This window comes from Budorcas taxicolor, chromosome 11, assembly GCF_023091745.1.
Source record: "Budorcas taxicolor isolate Tak-1 chromosome 11, Takin1.1, whole genome shotgun sequence".
Taxonomy (NCBI): Eukaryota; Metazoa; Chordata; class Mammalia; order Artiodactyla; family Bovidae; genus Budorcas; species Budorcas taxicolor.
Window position 1 is genome coordinate 142,292,675 of NC_068920.1, and position 18,162 is coordinate 142,310,836.

An 18,162-nucleotide genomic window follows, 5' to 3' on the forward strand; every position below is an offset into this window, starting at 1 on the left:
GAAGAGCAGGCTTACAAATTCACCTTTTATAGAGCTGAGTTTTTTTTTCTTTAAGCGTATGTAATAATTTAGAACATTTTGAATGCATGTGATAGAATTCAGTCCTTTGATCTGAATATAGCTTGTCTGTGTGAAAGGTGTAATAAAATTGGAAATCACTTATTTTTGATTGCTCTGTATAGATGATAAACAGCTAAAAAAAGTGGGACAATTTAGTGTACATACAAAGATCTGATATTTAACACTGAAAAAAGTCTCTTAGGATGGACAGTTGAAAAGTTTTACTGCAGCGTTTGAGAGAAGACAGTTCCTACTCCAAATATTGCTGCAAGTTGTAGAAGACTTTAATTAGTGTTTTTAATTAACACAAGATCAAATGGACATTTGAGCTAATGATTTAATGTAAGTGAGAAGTAGAAGTTAAAATAATGTTCACATTACTTCAGTAGCATTTTGTTAGTATCACATTGCTACACAAGAGAATCAGTGAAGTAAGAGGAAAATATCTTTTAAAGAATTTTAGGGAGCAGTTTAAGATGGGAAGGGGTAAATAGGAAAATTGACAGTGAAGTTAATTAAAAGGGCCATTAATGAATTATTAATGTACGAAGACAGTTTACTGTGCAGAAATGTCCTTGTAAATCCTCTTGTGATACTTCTACCCCTTGATAATCACTTACCAAGTAATTAATTTGCTAGACCACCTTCGAAGTTGAAACCTCATGGAGTAAACTGAAGCAAGTGGTAAGTGATAGTCACTGTTTTTCTTTTCCTCACCTTTATTGAGAGATAATTGACAAATGAAATTGTAAGACAGTTAGATTGATGATTTGATACAGGTACATATACATTGTGAGAAGATCTTCTGCCACTGACTTAATTAATACATGTATCACCTCACATATTTACTTTTTGTGTCTCTGTTACACTTAAATCCTACCCTCAACAAATTTCAATTATAGAATACAGTGTTATCACCTGTAGCTATCAGTGTTATACATTAGGTCCTCAGACTTTATTCATCTTATAACTGAAAGATTATACAACTTTATCAACTTCTGCCTTTCCTCCAGTCCCCAGCCCCTGTGGCAAACACTTTTTCTATTCACTGTATCTATGATTTTGACTTATGATTGTCTTTATAGATTCTGTGTGTAAGTGATACAACATAGTGCTTGCCTTTTTTTAATCTGGCTTATTTCACTTAGCAAAATGCAGTCCAGTCTCATTCATGTTTTTTGCAAATGACAGGATTTCCTTCCTTTAAAAAAGATGAATAATATTCCATGTTGAAGAATAAAGATTAATATAATTAATTCTTTATATCTTAATTTATATATAAAATAGGGATCTGCTTTCATTCTTTTGCATGTGGCTGTCCAGTTTTTCCAGTATCATTTATTGATGAGACTGTTTTCCCCATTGTGTATTCTTGGCTCCTTTGTTGTAAGTTAATGGACCATATATGCTTGAGTTTAGTTCTGGCCTCGCTGTCCTACTCCATTGCCCTGTGTATCTGTTTTTATGTCAGCTTCATATGTGTTTAATTACTATTTGCAGTGTAATTTAAACCTGGATGTATGATGCCTCTAGTTTTGTTCTTCTTTGTCAGGATTATTTTGACTCCTTGGGTATTTTGTGGTACCATACAAATTTCAGGATTATTTTTTCTATCTCTGTAAATAATGCCTTTGTAATTTTGACAGAGATTGCATTGAATCTATAGATTACTTTGGCTAGTATGGACATTTTAACAATAGTAATTTTTCCAATCCGTGAACATGGAATTTCTTTAATTTGTGCCTTCTTCATGTTCTTTTATTAATGTTTTATGGCTTTCAGTGTATATGTCTCTCACTTTCTTGTTTAAATTTATTCCTAAATATTTTACTGGTTTTGATGTTAATGCGATTGTTTTCTTAATTTCTCTTACTGATAGTTTGCTTTTACTGTATAGAAATTGTATGTTGATTTTTTTATCTTGCAATTTTATAAATTTATTTATTCTAACAGGTTTTTGATAGAGTCTTTTCTATATATAATATCATGTGATCTGCAAACCGAGCCAATTTTACTTCTTCCTTTCTGAATTGTATGCCTTTTAATTCTTTTTCTTGCCTAATTGCTCTGGCTAGGACTTTTTTTTGTACCACATTGGATAAAAGTGCTAAGTTACATATTATTGACCAACATTCCAGCTGTTGATGATTAAAATGAAAATGGCATTCTTATTTGAGGACTGTGAAAGAAATTCACAGATATATTTTAACCAAAGTGAAAATTAGTTACATCTAAATTTTGTGGCCTTTACAACAACTTAATTTTGATGGAGAAGAGAACAAGATTGTTATTCGCATAAGCTGACAAATCTTAATACAATAGGCAGGGTTTGAATGTTTGAGGTTTACTTTTTTTGTGGCGTACAGTTGGTTGAAAAGCCATTCCCTCCTATTTCCAGGGCACACACTGCTGAATTCTCTTCTTTGCCAACCAACAGACTTTTCGGTTTCTGCATACTGCAGACTCTGCTCAGGTTTCTGAGTACTGCACACTCTGCTCGCAGAATTCAGCGTGGATTTTCTAACTGTGGCTTTGCATCTTGTGTTGCAGTTACTGGCAGGATAGTAACTTATGTTCTGGTCCAGAAATAACGCTGCATGCTGTAGACACTCAGAAAACTTTCTACAAATAAAAAGCAGAGTTTATACTTTAGAAGGAAATCACCGTATTTCTTAAGTAATACAGGTGACTTATCTATCTTTGGCGGGCTACAATTCAGTTCCTACTAATACACATGTCTTCTTACTGTGCATGTTTATGGAAATTAAACAGATAACTTGAGACGTGAAAGAAACAAACATTTAATGTGTATTTTATGTGTATGGGTGTAATGCCTGAGATTTGCTTTAAAGTCCTCCAGGGGACAGAAGTCCCCAGTGGCATTGTGGTGATTGGGGAATGACACGTGAGACAAGCTTGAAATATTGATGTTTGTTTAAGATGGTTATTGGACCCATGGGTATTTATTATACTGCAGTTTCAGCTTTTGTGTGTGTGAGTGCAACAAAATGCTCATGGAAGGGAGTGGTACTTTTGCAGTGTGGATGTCATGGCATCAAAGGAAACTAAGGGCATCCAGAAAAAAAAGCCAGTGGGGACATTTCAGTGAATATATTTATTGCTTAAGTGTGCAGGAAGGATGGAAGGGAGGGAGGGATGAAAACAGAAGGATGTTTAATGTATTCGTTCATTATTTCCCTGGTCATAATGCTGCTGTTAAGTTATTCACATTGTTCAGTGTACATTTTTTGGCTTAGTTTTTTTTTTTTTTTGGTGTGTGTATGTGTGTTTTTATAAACTTCCTACTTGCTTTCAAAACACTTTTTAAAAATTAATTTATTTTAATTGGAGGCTAATTACTTTACAATATTGTGGTGGTTTTTGCCACCATTGACATGAATCAGCCATGGGTGTACATGTGTTCCCCATCCTGAACCCCCCTCCCACCTCTCTCCCTCAAAGCACTTTTAGTGAAGTTGTTTAATGGAGTTCCTGCATATTACCATACAGAGCACAGTCAGCACCTGACTAATTGTTCACGTGCTGAAGCAATGAAGTATACTTGATCATAATTTCTACTGAGGAGCATGCCTGTCACTATTAGAAAGGCTGTGGCCTAGGTGAGGGCAGTGATCGTGGTGCCGTCAGGGCACGTGGAGCTGGAGGGGAGACTTTGCATGTGGTTCAGGTCCTGCTGTTTATATAGAATGATGATCTTGGGCAAGTGCTGTCACACTTCAGGTCTTCAGTTTCTTCATCTGTAAACTCTGAAGAATGGGTAGAAAGTTCTTTTCATTAACACAGATCAGTGCTTCAGAGGCCTGTCTTGTGCAGAACCACGGAGCTAGTTGACATAGAGTTGTGAGGGGAAGATGCCAGGTCCTTCATCTTCTACTTGTTGGGGCTTCCCTGGTGGCTCAGACGATAGAGTCTGCCTCCAGTTTTGGAGACCCAGGTTTGATCCCTGGATCAGGAGGAATTCCCTAGACAAGGAAATGGCAACCCATTCCAGTATTCTTGCCTGGAAAATCCCGTGGGGCCGCAAAGAGTTGGACACGAATGAGTGACTTCACGTTCACTTTCATCTTCTACTGATTGTTCCATCTCCATCACAGAGGAAGAGATGTGGTAGATGCAGATTTTTGCTGGATGTGTTTTTGTTTGCCTTGCTTCTTCTCAAGCATTTGTATTTTAATTTCTTACATTTCATTATGACAATCTGGAATAGAACTGTTATATCCCATTGAAGTGATTTTAGTCTTCGGTGAGGAGATTAGAGTATGCTAATCTTGTCTGTTCCCTCATCCAGCAGTGTCCCTCACTTCCAGAAATTGCTCTCCTTGGTTTTGATGGCCAGTGTGCCTAGTTATTTTAGACCCCAGCACTTAAACTCTGTCTGCAGAGGCCAGGTAGATAATAATGGTGAATCAAGTCCATTGTAAATTCTGTTTTTTTTTGGTATAGTCATTGTTACTTTTCAGTTCTGCAGCTTTCAGCCTTAATCTTGGGGCCATAATAGAAAATAATGGGGGTTTTGGCTAGCTGGAAAGCTCATGACCCTTCCAAGAGGGTAACTACTACCTAATTCCAGCCGATTATGCCCTTTGGGCCCTGTGTTGCCAGCTTTTCTAAATGTGCAGGAGAAATATGGTTGTGGACTGCCATTTTCTGGTCTGTTCTATTTTTTGGGGGGAGACCGCCTTAGAGCCTGTTCTTAATAAATGGTTGAATGGGAAATAGGTCTTCAGTTAGTATTTCTTCAGTTCTTCCAGTTCTGTTGTAGTTGTTCAGTAGGTAACATCTCTGCTAGGGATGGTTTCCCTTGTGGTAACTGAGCAAACCTGGTGTCCTCGTGGGAAAGGACTGAGATTATGTGGACAAGTAGAACTGGGAAGGCTAGTCTTCCTCTGTGTAGCCCACGTTTGGCCATTTAAGGTCAGTGTATTACAAAGTGTCTCTGTTTTGTGGCAACACTTAGATTCCTTAAATCGAATAATTTGCCAGCAGATATGAAAAATCTTACCCAACTAATGTGTTTCTTAAATTAAGGCATGCATTTTCCTCTAGTCGATCTTTCATTCCCTTTGAATGCTTCTCCCCTCCATGTCTTCCTCTGCTTCTCATTCACAGCATGAATTTGTGGTTTGTCCATGGTGTAGAATATTTCAGGCATTGTGTTCATATAGAATCTTGTAAAAATTATGAAATTCAAGAAATGCATAATTTTGTCAACATCAGCCCATAAGATACTGAGAACTCATAGTAATCTATGTGTGATATAAAGGAATGTTTTTATAATGCTCACTTATTTGGATTTTATGTTATATGTAAATCATAACACTATAAAAAACCTTTGGGCAGGAGTCTTGTTTTTTGTTTTCTGGAGCACCTTTATAATGTTATGAAGCTGTCCTCGTCCTTAATTATGCAAGACCGCTTACGACACGGCAACCCTGAAGAACGGTATTAATTTCAGGAAGTTATTTCTATTGGCTACAAGTCCCTTGCTCTGACATGACTGTAATATAATTGTTGTCTAGGATGGGATCTTCAAGATGAGCCTCTCTCCAGATGGGACCCTCCTTGCAGCCATTCATTTCTCAGGAAAGCTCAGCATCTGGGCCATCCCGTCTCTGAAGCAGCAGGGGGAGTGGATGCAACATGAGCAGGTGTGTCTCTCGATTGTGATTATTCCTAGAATGATTCTCGCGTGAGGGTGAGTACTGGCAACACAGATTTCATTTTTGTGATATTTTACGTTTATTTAAAATGTGGCTCACAGCTATTATTTATTCTGATCATTCCTAAGCTGTCCTTTGTTTAAAATATTATCACAGTAGCAGGACAAATCAGGAACAGAGCAGCACTCCTTGCTGATACTGATCTGCAGAACGGGACACTGTATCCTGAGTGTCCTCTGTCCACTGAACTCTGCATGTCCCCTGCCTCCTCGTTCCCCAAATACAGAATGGAGATGTTAATGTTTCAGCAAAAGTGAGCTAATATCAAAGACTCAAAAGGTCATTTTCTTCAAAAGAGTTCCCCTTCTTTCCAGATCTTGTAGTTCCAGTAATCCTGGGCTTCCTTCAGGTTGAAGGGAGTTCTCTTTACTCCTAAGGCAGTTAGAGAAGATACAGAGAAAAATAGAACTGTTCAGCTTTTTAGTGTCTGGAAATGACAGGGTTTGAGAGGTAAACAATTGAGTTGTTTAGGAACAGATAGAATCAACATCTATTGTAATCTAAAATCAGCATGGGCAGGTGAGGTCTGCTCATCTAATGCCATGTGTTGTGATAGAATGAAGATTTAAGAAAAATGCTTTCAAGTGCATGCAGCTTGTTATAAACGGTTTAATCCTCTGAGGATCAGTTTGCATGTCAGCCCTGTGAGTGTTCGATTTCTCCTTCCCTCGTATCTGCACGCCCCTTTCCTGGAGGAATATCCGGCCATCAGCTTTGGTGATAGTTTTGTGATTCTGGATAGAAATATATTCCCTGAAAGATATGAACAGATCAGGGTCTTTCTATTAGCATTCTCTTGAATTTTATTTCATCAGAATGCACCATTGAAAGAATTCTTAATGAGCAAACAGCATTTTGTATTTCTCAGACTAGAGGGAAAGAGAAAGGGTCTCTACATTTTCATACTCTTTCACAGACTTTGTTTTTGCTGTTTTTTTCCTCTTAGAAACAATTTTAGGAAGATTTTTTTCCCTCCCTAATTCCTCCTTGTGTTGTTGAATTTAATTTGATCTGCACATCTCAGCCACTCTCACTCACTGGATCTAAATTTGCTCTAAACAGAAGAGATCTTCCTCAGTTTTCAACCGCAGTAACCAAATGCAGGGACATTCTTTCTGTCTCTTGTGAAATGAGAGCTAAGTTGACTTGTATCTTCTCTCTAGAAGTGAAGTGGATCAGCTCCTAAAACTTTGTTTAATATGTTCAGCTGGGCTCATCAGATAATTGATCCAGAAGGTACCATGCATTTTTCATGGTTATCAATGTACAGTGATGAAATATTTACCTTTCATTATTGGAATAGACCCTGATGTTCTATTTTATGTGGGAAATTTTACATTTGGGCAAACTTTTTCTTTAAAGGTGAACACTGATTATTAAAGTCGTTTATAATAGAAGCATTGATTGAGTTCTGAAGCACACTTCATATTTCATCTTTTGAGTATCTTGGAATGTCATACATATTGAATAAGCACTATTTAAAAAAACTCATTAGTATGCTCTTTTTTGAAAAAAATTCTGGATACTTTTTTTGCTTGCGAAGATCAGTTGCATCTGTTGTAGTCTTTATTGGCACACATTTGAATTTTTAACTGGCTAGACATTTTAATCCTTATTTGCCAATCAATTTCATTATAATTTATTATACTTCAGCTCATGAATGTTATTCATTTACTTTTAATAATGATTCTCTTAAAAACACAAAAATTGTTTAAGAATCTTAACTCAGGAGTGAGTAAATTTAAATATCTTGGTGGTTTGGAATAGGTCATCAGAAAAGTAATGTGAAAAGAAATGAAGGGACTTGAGAAATGGCCACAGGGATCCATGGGAGGTGTGAGTTCAGGCCAGGAATTCGCCTATGGTGTTGTCTTAGGGAGAGTCTTTTGAACAGAAATTCCCCGAGAGTTTAGAAGGCAGTTCGTCAGGAATTGCTGAAGCCCGGTGTTTGTGTCGTACCTCTGAGTTTCCACCTCACCCCTGTAGCTCTGATTCAGTGCTCCTCATACAGCGTGTAGACAAGACGGCATGATGATACAGCTCCTAGCTAGTTGTACCTTTTATTATAATTTACACATTTTGGGGTCTTATGTATCAGTTTCTTTTTATTTGCTTGGTATAAATTACTTCCTTTGAATGCCTGAGTAAACTGGAAGAAAGAGGATTTAGGACTCACAGAACTGAAAACCATGGACCCTAGTTGTCATCACCAGGGACATTTTCAAGTAGTGGGGTCCTTTGCTGAGGGGTCCGTGGCTTAGTGATGTCCTTGGGGCTGATTCTACTTTTGGGGCCATTCTCACTGCTGCTCAGCACATCCTCATTCCAGAGTGCTGCCCCTCGCAGGCTGGGGGCTGCCAGCGCCTCCCTTGACAGCTGCTGCTCAGCACCTGGAAAGACTCTAGCTGAACAGAACTGAAACTGCCCTCTGAGACCCCTGCCAGTGCTAGCTTCACAATAAATTTCTGTGCAAAGTTGAGAACAGGGAGGGCATTTAACCTTATCAATTCTGAGGTTATGGTTGGAATACTGTACCGGCTCCTCCATTTACCTGTCATCTTTTCTTGTCTGGTCATTATGCTGTTTACACCTGCTCCCTGAACCCTCCTCTCCTGCTCCCTATTTTTGTCTAACCCTTTTCTGTTTTACTTTCTGAAACTTCATTCCATCAATAAACAAGTTGCTAGGAGGCTTCAGCATTTTCACAGAGCATTCTGAAATAAATGTATCAGGTTTACAGAACTCAGTAGGATTGAGGTGCAGGTATGTAATAGTCTTGTAGCTTTTATAAAATTAACTCTAATTATATATATTAAATAATAACCTCTATTTACTGAGCGCTTGCTTTGCCTTAGGGTTTTTCAGCAAGTAGGCAGTAGACCTGAGGTTTGGTTTCATGGCCCTTTGGCTCTGATGTCTATGCTCTTTCCGTGACCATGTGAGAAAATAAATATATTTTTAAAAAGGTGGGGAAAACCCTATTGGTTAAGCTTTTTATCAGGCTTTATTTTATTTGATCTTTAAAAGAAGAGAGACAAATTCTTTTTCTCAGTGCACTTAATACAGATTTCTTCAGCCCTCTGAGAGATGTTGAACTCTAGAGCTGTTAATAGTTAGTGTGTACCAGATACTAGAATAAGTAATTGAGAAAGCCTCTCGCTGATAAACCCTTAACTTTATGATGGATATCTACAGTACTTCTGATGTGGTGACATGAGGTGAGGGTGTTAACTGCTCAACAAAAGGAGTTTGAACAGTCATACCGTGTTTGAGTCTTTCACCTGTATTCGGGGGATTAATCACATTGGGTATTGGACAGTTTAGATTTGGACTTGAATGTCTGGAGAGAGTCACTAAAATCTAGTGTACTAGTCAGATAACAGAGAACAAGCTAGTGGTTACCAGTGGAGAGAGGGAAGAGGGGAGCGGTAAGATATGGGTAGGGGATGAAGGGGTACAAACTTTTTATGTTTAAAATAAACTGCAGGAATATATTGTACAGCACAGGAAATATAGCCAGTATTTTATCATAACTATAAATGGAGTCTAACCCATAAAATTTTTGAATCAGTGTTGTACACCTGTAACTTAATGTAATACTGTACATAAGCTATACTTAAGTAAAAAAATGTGAAATAGTGCAGTCGAGTAAATGTAATAAAACTTGAATGTAACAGTGCTATATAGAGTAGTTATTGCCTATAATATTATCATAAAATAATAAAGTTCAAGTATTTGAATCTGTACTGAGTCCTAGAGTAGAAAATGTAATAAATCACAGTCCTTTGCCCTTAAGACATTCATAGTCTTGAAAGGGAAATTATTAACAAATTAAGAAAATAATGTGTTAGTATTTTGCTTCTGTTGGTGGTGTTGGAGGGGGATTGTTGGGAGTAAATGGTGCTGGTATAGTAAAGCTTGGTTGTCAATAGCAATTTTATTTCTTTTGTTTACTTCACAATCTTATTAATCAGAACATGCTTTTAATTCATTTTAAGAGATGGGAATAGTGCTGAAGAAAGTTAATTTAGATTGCTAAATGTGAGAATCAATATTCCATTTTGACTCAGGTCCTCTGACTGCATAGGTCAAGCCTGCCCCCTACCACCCCCCAGAGACTCTTCTTACAGTATTTACATGTGGAAATGCTGACTTTAAGTGGGGACGTTGGGTACTAGCTAAGATGTTAATGGGAAACAAGGAGAGACAACCCATGTGGTTTATATGAATGGCACCTGGAGTTGTGTGCTTCATTATGTAGAGATAACTGGGAATGTGAAAATACTAATAAGCAAAAGGTATAGTGTAACTTCTCTGGTGCCTCAGACAGTAAAGAATCAGCCTGCAAGGTAGGACACCCAGGTTCAGTCCTTGGGCTGGGAAGATCCCCTGGAGAAAGGAATGGCTACCCATTCCAGTATTCTTGCCTGGGGAATGCTATAGATTGAAGAGCCTGAAAGGCTACAGTCCATGGAGTCACAAAGAGTTGGCTATGACCGAGCGACTGATACTTTCACTCTTTGACTTTTTCGTACTGTCACTTACCAAATATGTGGTATCATTTTGTATATTCATCCCTGGCTGAAAGTATTGAAAAACCCTTAAACAACTGAAAACCACTTCCAATAGCTGCTCTTTTTTCCTTTGTCCAGCAATAGTCTAGTGGCCTTGGGCCAGGTTAGGGCAGGCTTTGGATTTCTTTGTGGCTTCACTAGGAAACAAATGGACAGCCAATTAGTTTAAAATGGTGCATATAATGTATGTAGACTAGTGTATATAATATATGGGGACTTATACTAAAGTATAAGACTATAGTATACTGTTTACCTGCAGTATACTAAAGTATATATACTTACAAGTACTATATACTTATATATGTACTATATATACACTTATATATGTATTAGTTCAGTTTAGGCACTCAGTCATGTCCGACTCTTTGCGACCCCGTGGACTGCAGCATGTCACGCTTCACTGTCCATCACCAACTCCTGGAGCTTGCTCAAACTCATGGCCGACGAGTTGGTGATGCCATCCAGCCATCTCATCCTCTGTCGTCCCCTTCTCCTCCTGGCTTCAATCTTTCCCAGCATCAGGGTCTTTTCCAATGAGTCATTTCTTTGTATCAGGTGGCCAACATATACTATAGTATATAAGACCTTATATACTAAATAGTGTATATAGTATATAGGGACTTAAACTTCACCTTCTAATACAGAGGGTGTGGATTCAATTCTCTGGTTGGGGAGCTAAGATCCCACATGCCTCACAGCCAAGAAACCAAAACATAAAATAGAAGCAGTATTGTAACAAGTTCAATGAAGACTTTAAAAATGGTCCACATCAGTTCAGTTCAGTTCAGTTCAGTCGCTCAGTCATGTCCGACTCTTTGCGACCCCATGAACTGCAGCATGCCAGGCCTCCCTGTCCATCACCAACTCCCGGAGTTCAGTCAAACTCACGTCCATTGAGTTGGTGATGCCATCCAGCCATCTCATCCTCTGTCGTCCCCTTTTCCTCCTGCCCCCAATCCCTCCCAGCATCAAAGTCTTTTCTAAAGAAGAGTCAACTCTTTGCATGAGGTGGCCAAAGTACTGGAGCTTCAGCTTTAGCATCATTCTTTCCAAAGAAATCCCAGGGTTGATCTCCTTCAGAATAGACTGGTTGGATCTCCTTGCAGTCCGAGGGACTCTCAAGAGTCTTCTCCAACACCACAGTTCAAAAGCATCAATTCTTTGGCGCTCAGCCTTCTTCACAGTCCAACTCTCACATCCATACATGACTACTGGAAAAACCATAGCCTTGACTAGACGGACCTTAGTCAGCAAAGTAATGTCTCTGCTTTTGAATATGCTGTCTAGGTTGGTCATAACTTTTCTTCCAAGGAGTAAGCATCTTTTAATTTCATGGCTGCAGTCACCATCTGCAGTGATTTTGGAGCCCCCAAAAATAAAGTCTGACACTGTTTCCACTGTTTCTCCATCTACTTCCCATGGAGTGATGGGACCGGATGCCATGATCTTTGTTTTCTAAATGTTGAGCTTTAAGCCGACTTTTTCACTCTCCTCTTTCACTTTCATCAAGAGGCTTTTTAGCTCCTCTTCACTTTCTGCCATAAGGGTGGTGTCATCTGCATATCTTAGGTTATTGATATTTCTCCCGGCAATCTTGATTCCAGCTTGTGTTTTTTCCAGTCCAGTGTTTCTCATGATGTACTCTGCATATAAGTTAAATAAGCAGGGTGACAATATACAGCCTTGATGTACTCCTTTTCCTATTTGGAACCAGTCTGTTGTTCCATGTCCAGTTCTAACTGTTGCTTCCTGACCTGCATACAGATTTCTCAAGAGGCAAGTTAGGTGGTCTGGTATTCCCATCTCTTTCAGAATTTTCTACAGTTTCTTGTGATCCACACAGTCAAAGGCTTTGGCATAGTCAAGAAAGCAGAAATAGATGTTTTTCTGGAACTCTCTTGCTTTTTCCATGATCCAGTGGATGTTGGCAATTTGATCTCTGGTTCCTCTGGCTTTTCTAAAACCAGCTTGAACATCAGGAAGTTCATGGTTCACGTATTGCTGAAGCCTAGGTTGGAGAATTTTGAGCATTACTTCCCTAGCGTGTGAGATGAGTGCAATTGTGTGGTAGTTTGAGCATTCTTTGGCATTGCCTTTCTTTGGGATTGGAATGAAAACTGATCTTTTCCAGTCCTGTGGCCACTGCTCAGTTTTCCAAATTTGCTGGCATATTGAGTGCAGCACTTTCACAGCATCATCTTTCAGGATTTGAAATAGCTCAACTGGATTCCATCACCTCCCCTAGCTTTGTTCATTGATGCTTTCTAAGGTCCACTTGACTTCACATTCCAAGATGTCTGGTTCTAGATGAGTGATCACACCATCGTGATTATCCGGGTCATGAAGATCCTTTTTGTACAGTTCTGTGTATTCTTGCCATCTCTTCTTAATATCTTCTGCTTCTGTTAGGTCCATACCATTTCTGTCCTTTATCGAGCCCATCTTTGCATGAAATGTTCCCTTGGTATCTCTAATTTTCTTGAAGAGATCTCTAGTCTTTCCCATTCTGTTGTTTTCCTCTATTTCTTTGCATTGATTGCTGAAGAATGCTTTCTTATCTCTTCTTGCTATTCTTTGGAACTCTGCATTCAGATGCTTATATCTTTCCTTTTCTCCTTTGCTTTTCACTTCTCTCCTTTTCACAGCTATTTGTAAGGCTTCCCCAGACAGCCATTTTGCTTTTTTACATATCCTTTCCATGGGGATGGTCTTGATCCCTGTCTCCTGTACAATGTCACGAACCTCATTCCATAGTTCATCAGGCACTCTATCTATCAGATCTAGGCCCTTAAATCTATTTCTCACTTCCACTGTATAATCATAAGGGATTTGATTTAGATCATACCTGAATGGTCTAGTGGTTTCCCCTGCTTTCTTCAATTTCAGTCTGAATTTGGTAATAAGGAGTTCATGATCTGAGCCACAGTCAGCTCCTGGTCTTGTTTTTGTTGACTGTGTAGAGCTTCTCCATCTTTGGCTGCAGAGAATATAATCAATCTGATTTCGGTGTTGACCATCTGGTGATTCCATGTGTAGAGTCTTCTCTTGCGTAGAAGTTAAATAAGCAGGGTGACAATATGCAGCCTCGACATACTCCTTTTCCTATTGGGGTCAGTCTCTTGTTCATGTCCAGTTCTAACTGTTGCTTCCTGACCTGCATATAGGTTTCTCAGGCAGGTCAGGTGGTCTGGTATTCCCATCTCTTTCAGAATTTTCTATAGAGAGAGTATGTGCGTGCTAAGTTGCTTCAGTCATGTTTGATTCTCACTCTTTGAGACTCCATGGACTGTAGCCCGCCAGGCTCTTCTATCCATGTGAGATTCTCCAGGCAAGAATACTAGAAGGGGTTACCATGCCCTGCTTCAGGGGATCTTCCTGACTCAGGGATTGAGTCTCCTATGTCTCTTGCATTGGCAGGCAGGTTCTTTACCTCTAGCACCACCTGGGAATCCCATGTCGTACATAGTCAGCTCTCAGCTTTACCTTGAATGTTGGCCTGAGAAAAAAATTAATGTTTCTGTTGCCTGATATGGACTTAAAATCTTTTTACCAAATTGTGAATTCAGCTTGTCTGGGCCTTTCTTCAAGCAATACAGTACTTTATTAGTTTTCATAATACAACGGTTTGTCTGAATGAGTGTTTTCTCTATAAAATCTAATGATTAAAGATAAATGATTAAAGATAGTTTGGAAGTGTCTATTCTGATTTACTTCCATCCAGTTTTCAGTTGATTAAATACTTTGGCTTTCATTGTCAATATGAAAATCCATCTGGCTAGAAATCTGTATTAAGTTTTGTTCATGTTTGGAATCTATAGTAAAATTGCCAAAGTGATTTTCATTTCCAACATTTCCCGTATGTTATGTTTATATATTTATGTCTCATTTTTGGCCTTAATTTTTCTCTGAAGAAGTTTCATTACTTGCTTATTTGTGCTTCCTTAGATGTAGTAGACACAAGACTTACCATTTCCATTTGATTTTATTTTCTCTTTGACACGTAGTAGGTGCTGGAGTAATTTTGTGAAGGGGATGACTCAGTGAGGGATAAGTGGGAAGATGATAGTTCTTGTGATTAATCGGGATCTTCTCCACAGCTGTTTTCACAGTTTCACTAGACTGTCTGTTCTTTGAGAAGAGACACTGAACACACATTTCTTTCCTGAGATCTAACAGAGGGCTTGGCGTGTTAAATACTGATAAATGTTTGTGGAATGAATAAGCATTTAAAGGTTACTTTCATGCTATTGATGACAGGGTCTTTGTTATGTTTAGCTTCAAGCCATTAAAAAAGAAGTCAACAAATAAAATCCTTAAATCTGAGAAGACAGATTTAAGCCTAATGCATTAGCCATAATAGCCTTTCTGTACAAAATCTATAACTGTATTCTTGGGGCATCCTCCTAGGCTGTTTTCAGACATATGGTAGCATGTCCTACAGGGAAGAGTGATATGGAGGTTATTTCTTAGAGTGTATCAACAAAGTACTGGGAGTGAATGCCAACTCTGTAGTTTGTAGAGGTCTTGGGAGCTTGGTGATCCTATCCTCAAAGCAACAGCCTCCAGAGTTTGTGTCAGATGCTGTAAAGCAGAGCCAGACCACGGTTCTCACAGGTAAAGTCCTTGGGGTTCTAGAGTGGTAAGTTTGGGCCAGTTTGAATAGTACAAGGGGAGCAGTGCGAATGTCAGCTTAGAAAGTGGTGAGGGACAAGCCATCAGGATAATGGTCTGGCAGGTCACCTCTGCCTGAGGCAGAGTTAAGTTTGGGATATTGTTGCTCTTCTTTCTTAAAAATACTGTACAGATAATTCTATCAAATTCCCACATATTGTAAAGTTGAATGCTTAGTTCAGACATGTAGACTGAATTGCTGTGTACTCCTAAGATAAAGATACAGTTAGATATATACCCCAAAGAATTTAAAACCGGTTCTCAGACACAGTACATTTGCATACATGTTCACAGCAGCCACAAGCTGGAAATAAGCCTAATCTCTGTTAATACAAGGATGAACAAACAGATTGTGGTATATACTTGTGGTAGAATATTATGCAACCATATAAAAGGAATGAATGTGACATCTTAGGTCAATCTTGGGAACATTATTATAATTGAAAGAAGCCAGACACACAAGGTTACCTATTGTTTGAACCCATTTATACAAAATATCCAGAATAGGTAAATCTGTAGAATCAGAGGGTACCTTGCTGATGGCTGGGGAGAAGGGAAAAGCCAAGTAAAGGTGCAATGACTAAGTGGTTTTATTTGGAAGTGATAAAAAGGTTTTGGAACTAGATGGAGGTGGCAGAACACTGTGAATGTACTAAATAGCACTAAATTATTCATTTTTAAAAGTGGTTGATTTTATGTTATGTTCGTATCAGCTCAATGAAAAAATGATCTCATTAATCCTCTTCTCCCCACAAACCCCCCAAACAAAAATAATGCATAGAATTAGAATAAGATGCCCTGTTGTCTTGTACTTTGACCTTTTTTTCTTTTTACTGAATTAGGCTCGTATTTCCCTGCCTGTGTCCTCTGCATGTTGTGTCCTCTGACTGGAATGTCGTCCTCCGTCCGTTTTCCACATCCAAGTCGTATCCAGCTAGCAGTGTATACAGCAGCGTCAGGCTTTCTGTGTTCCTCTTCAACTCCCTTTATCTTTCTCAATGTACGTGTGCGTGCTCAGTTGTGTCTGACTCTCTGCGAACTCCTGCCACCCACCCTTCCCCCCATGGACTGTAGTCCACCAGGCTCCTCTGTCCACGGAATTTTACAGGCAAGAATACTGCAGTGGGTTGCCATTTGCTTCTTCAGGGGATCTTTCCAACCCAGGGACTGAACCCTTGTCTTGCCTCTCCCACAGTGGCAGGTGGATTCTTTACCCTTGCACCACCTGGGAAGTCCTCATCTTCCTGAAGCCTATATCCAAAATCATCTCTTCATCCTTTGAGGACCCCTAGCACTCTTATCTGTAGGTCTTTTTTGGGGCAGTTACCAAATTTGACCTTGGGTTATAGTTATTTATACCCATTTCTTAGTTATATCCTTGAGTATGGGGCCTGTAATGTCTGATTTTTTCTTTCACAGTATAAGCACGCAATGTTCATTGGCTAAATATCAGAAGAAACCACACTTTTGAGGAGGTGTGGGAATATTTGTACTATGCCAACTTAATTTTTCTATAGCTTAGCCATCCTAGTTAGAACCCAGCGATCCAAAAGATTGATGAGTTCATTCCCTCATTCAGCATTTAGCTGCTGTGACAGGTGGGCCCTGACAGATGCTAGGAGTAGAAGGACCACAGACAGAGACCTGGAGGCAGGGGAAGAGCTCTTCACCTTGTTTTTACAATGGGTTTCACAAGAGGAGACACCTGTTGTTTAAACAATCTCCGTGGAACAGCCTGGTCCCAGAGTGTTGCCTCTGTCGACTCTTATACTGCTTGTTCATGATCCTCTGGCTCATCTCTGAATTCTGAAAGAATTGAAAGATTCTTTGAATTCTGAAAATATTTCTGCCAATGAGATGACTTCTCACAAGAGTTCTTGTTAAATTTCTCTGTAATCTATACATCTTTTAATTTACCCAAAGCTGAATCATAATTATTGTTATCTGTGGGTCTTAAAGTTTGGACGTGTTGCTCCACACTGCCCTTGTGTCCTCTAGAATGTAAGTGGGAGGCTCCCATGGCATCACATAAACAGATGCTGGCGGGCACCTGTGCTCTCGTGGAGGTGCAGCTGCCGATTCGGAGGCATTGAAAGCTTCTAAGGTGCCTTATAAATGGTCAGATAACGATCTGAATTTAGTTGATTATTTTCTGTGGTACATACCTTATTTTAATTCTTTGAAAGTTAATCTTTTTTTTTTTTTTTTAAGTAAGCTAGGACAATCCATTTCTTTCCCTAGTATATAAATAGCCTTATATGACAACTTTTTTTTTCTGGTAAAGAATTATATCTTCTGTTCTCAGGGACCACTCATAGTGACTTGTCACAGTAGTGGAGAGCAGAAAGTACTCTCAGCCTGTGGAAAAAAATGCCAGTTTCAATACTGTAACGTATTAGCCACTGATAATTTGATAATAATGCATACATGCTTATTCTCTTGCATTAGATGAAAAAGCACATATTGACATAAGTAGAGCCTCACTTTTTTTTAGCTTAAGATTTTAGATAACCCCCAGCTGATATTTTGTGGTCCGCCCCCTCCCCCCCATACTATTGTGATTCTGGAGGTTATGGAATTAACAGTGGGCCTGGGAAATGTCAGTGGCTTAATCTCGGTTGTTTTGTTATGTTTGAGAGAGAGTGATGTGTCCTGACGTTCACGAAAGTGGGCAGGACATTGTGTTGCCATGAGATTAGACAGTGCATGTATTGAATTTGAGGATTGCCTGGTTATATATATATATATTTTGATTTAGTAGATATTCAGTCATAGAAAGTTGGAAGTAGGGTTAACACGAAAGTTGTGGGGTCCAATCTCAGAGCTGTGGGAGCTGAGGCCTGAAGGGCTGCTCAGGTTATGAGCAGGGTAGCATTTCCATCCAGGGCAGTGTTTTATTCACAACAGCATAGCTGTTCTCCTCCCAGTATGCGTGTGTATGTGTGTCTGCGCGCATGCACAGAATTGTTAGTGTAGTCTCCTTTCATTTGTATGAATTACGATCCTCCTATCATTGTTCTGATGCTATTTCCTTCATTAAATTGAGTCACAGTACTTGCATGTGTGCATCTTCAGTGTAGGAACAATTGCTCTTCAAGATTTTGGAAAGATACTTC

At 39.1% G+C, this 18,162-nt stretch overlaps 1 protein-coding gene across 1 annotated transcript in view; it reads left to right on the forward strand.

The window, feature by feature from the left end:
- Positions 1 to 18,162, forward strand: part of NBAS (NBAS subunit of NRZ tethering complex) — a 336,306-nt gene that overhangs the window by 72,779 nt on the left and 245,365 nt on the right. The window contains exon 12 of the mRNA XM_052647567.1: positions 5,601 to 5,729. Coding sequence (XP_052503527.1) covers positions 5,601 to 5,729 — 129 coding nt within the window. The remainder of the gene's footprint in view (positions 1 to 5,600; positions 5,730 to 18,162) is intronic.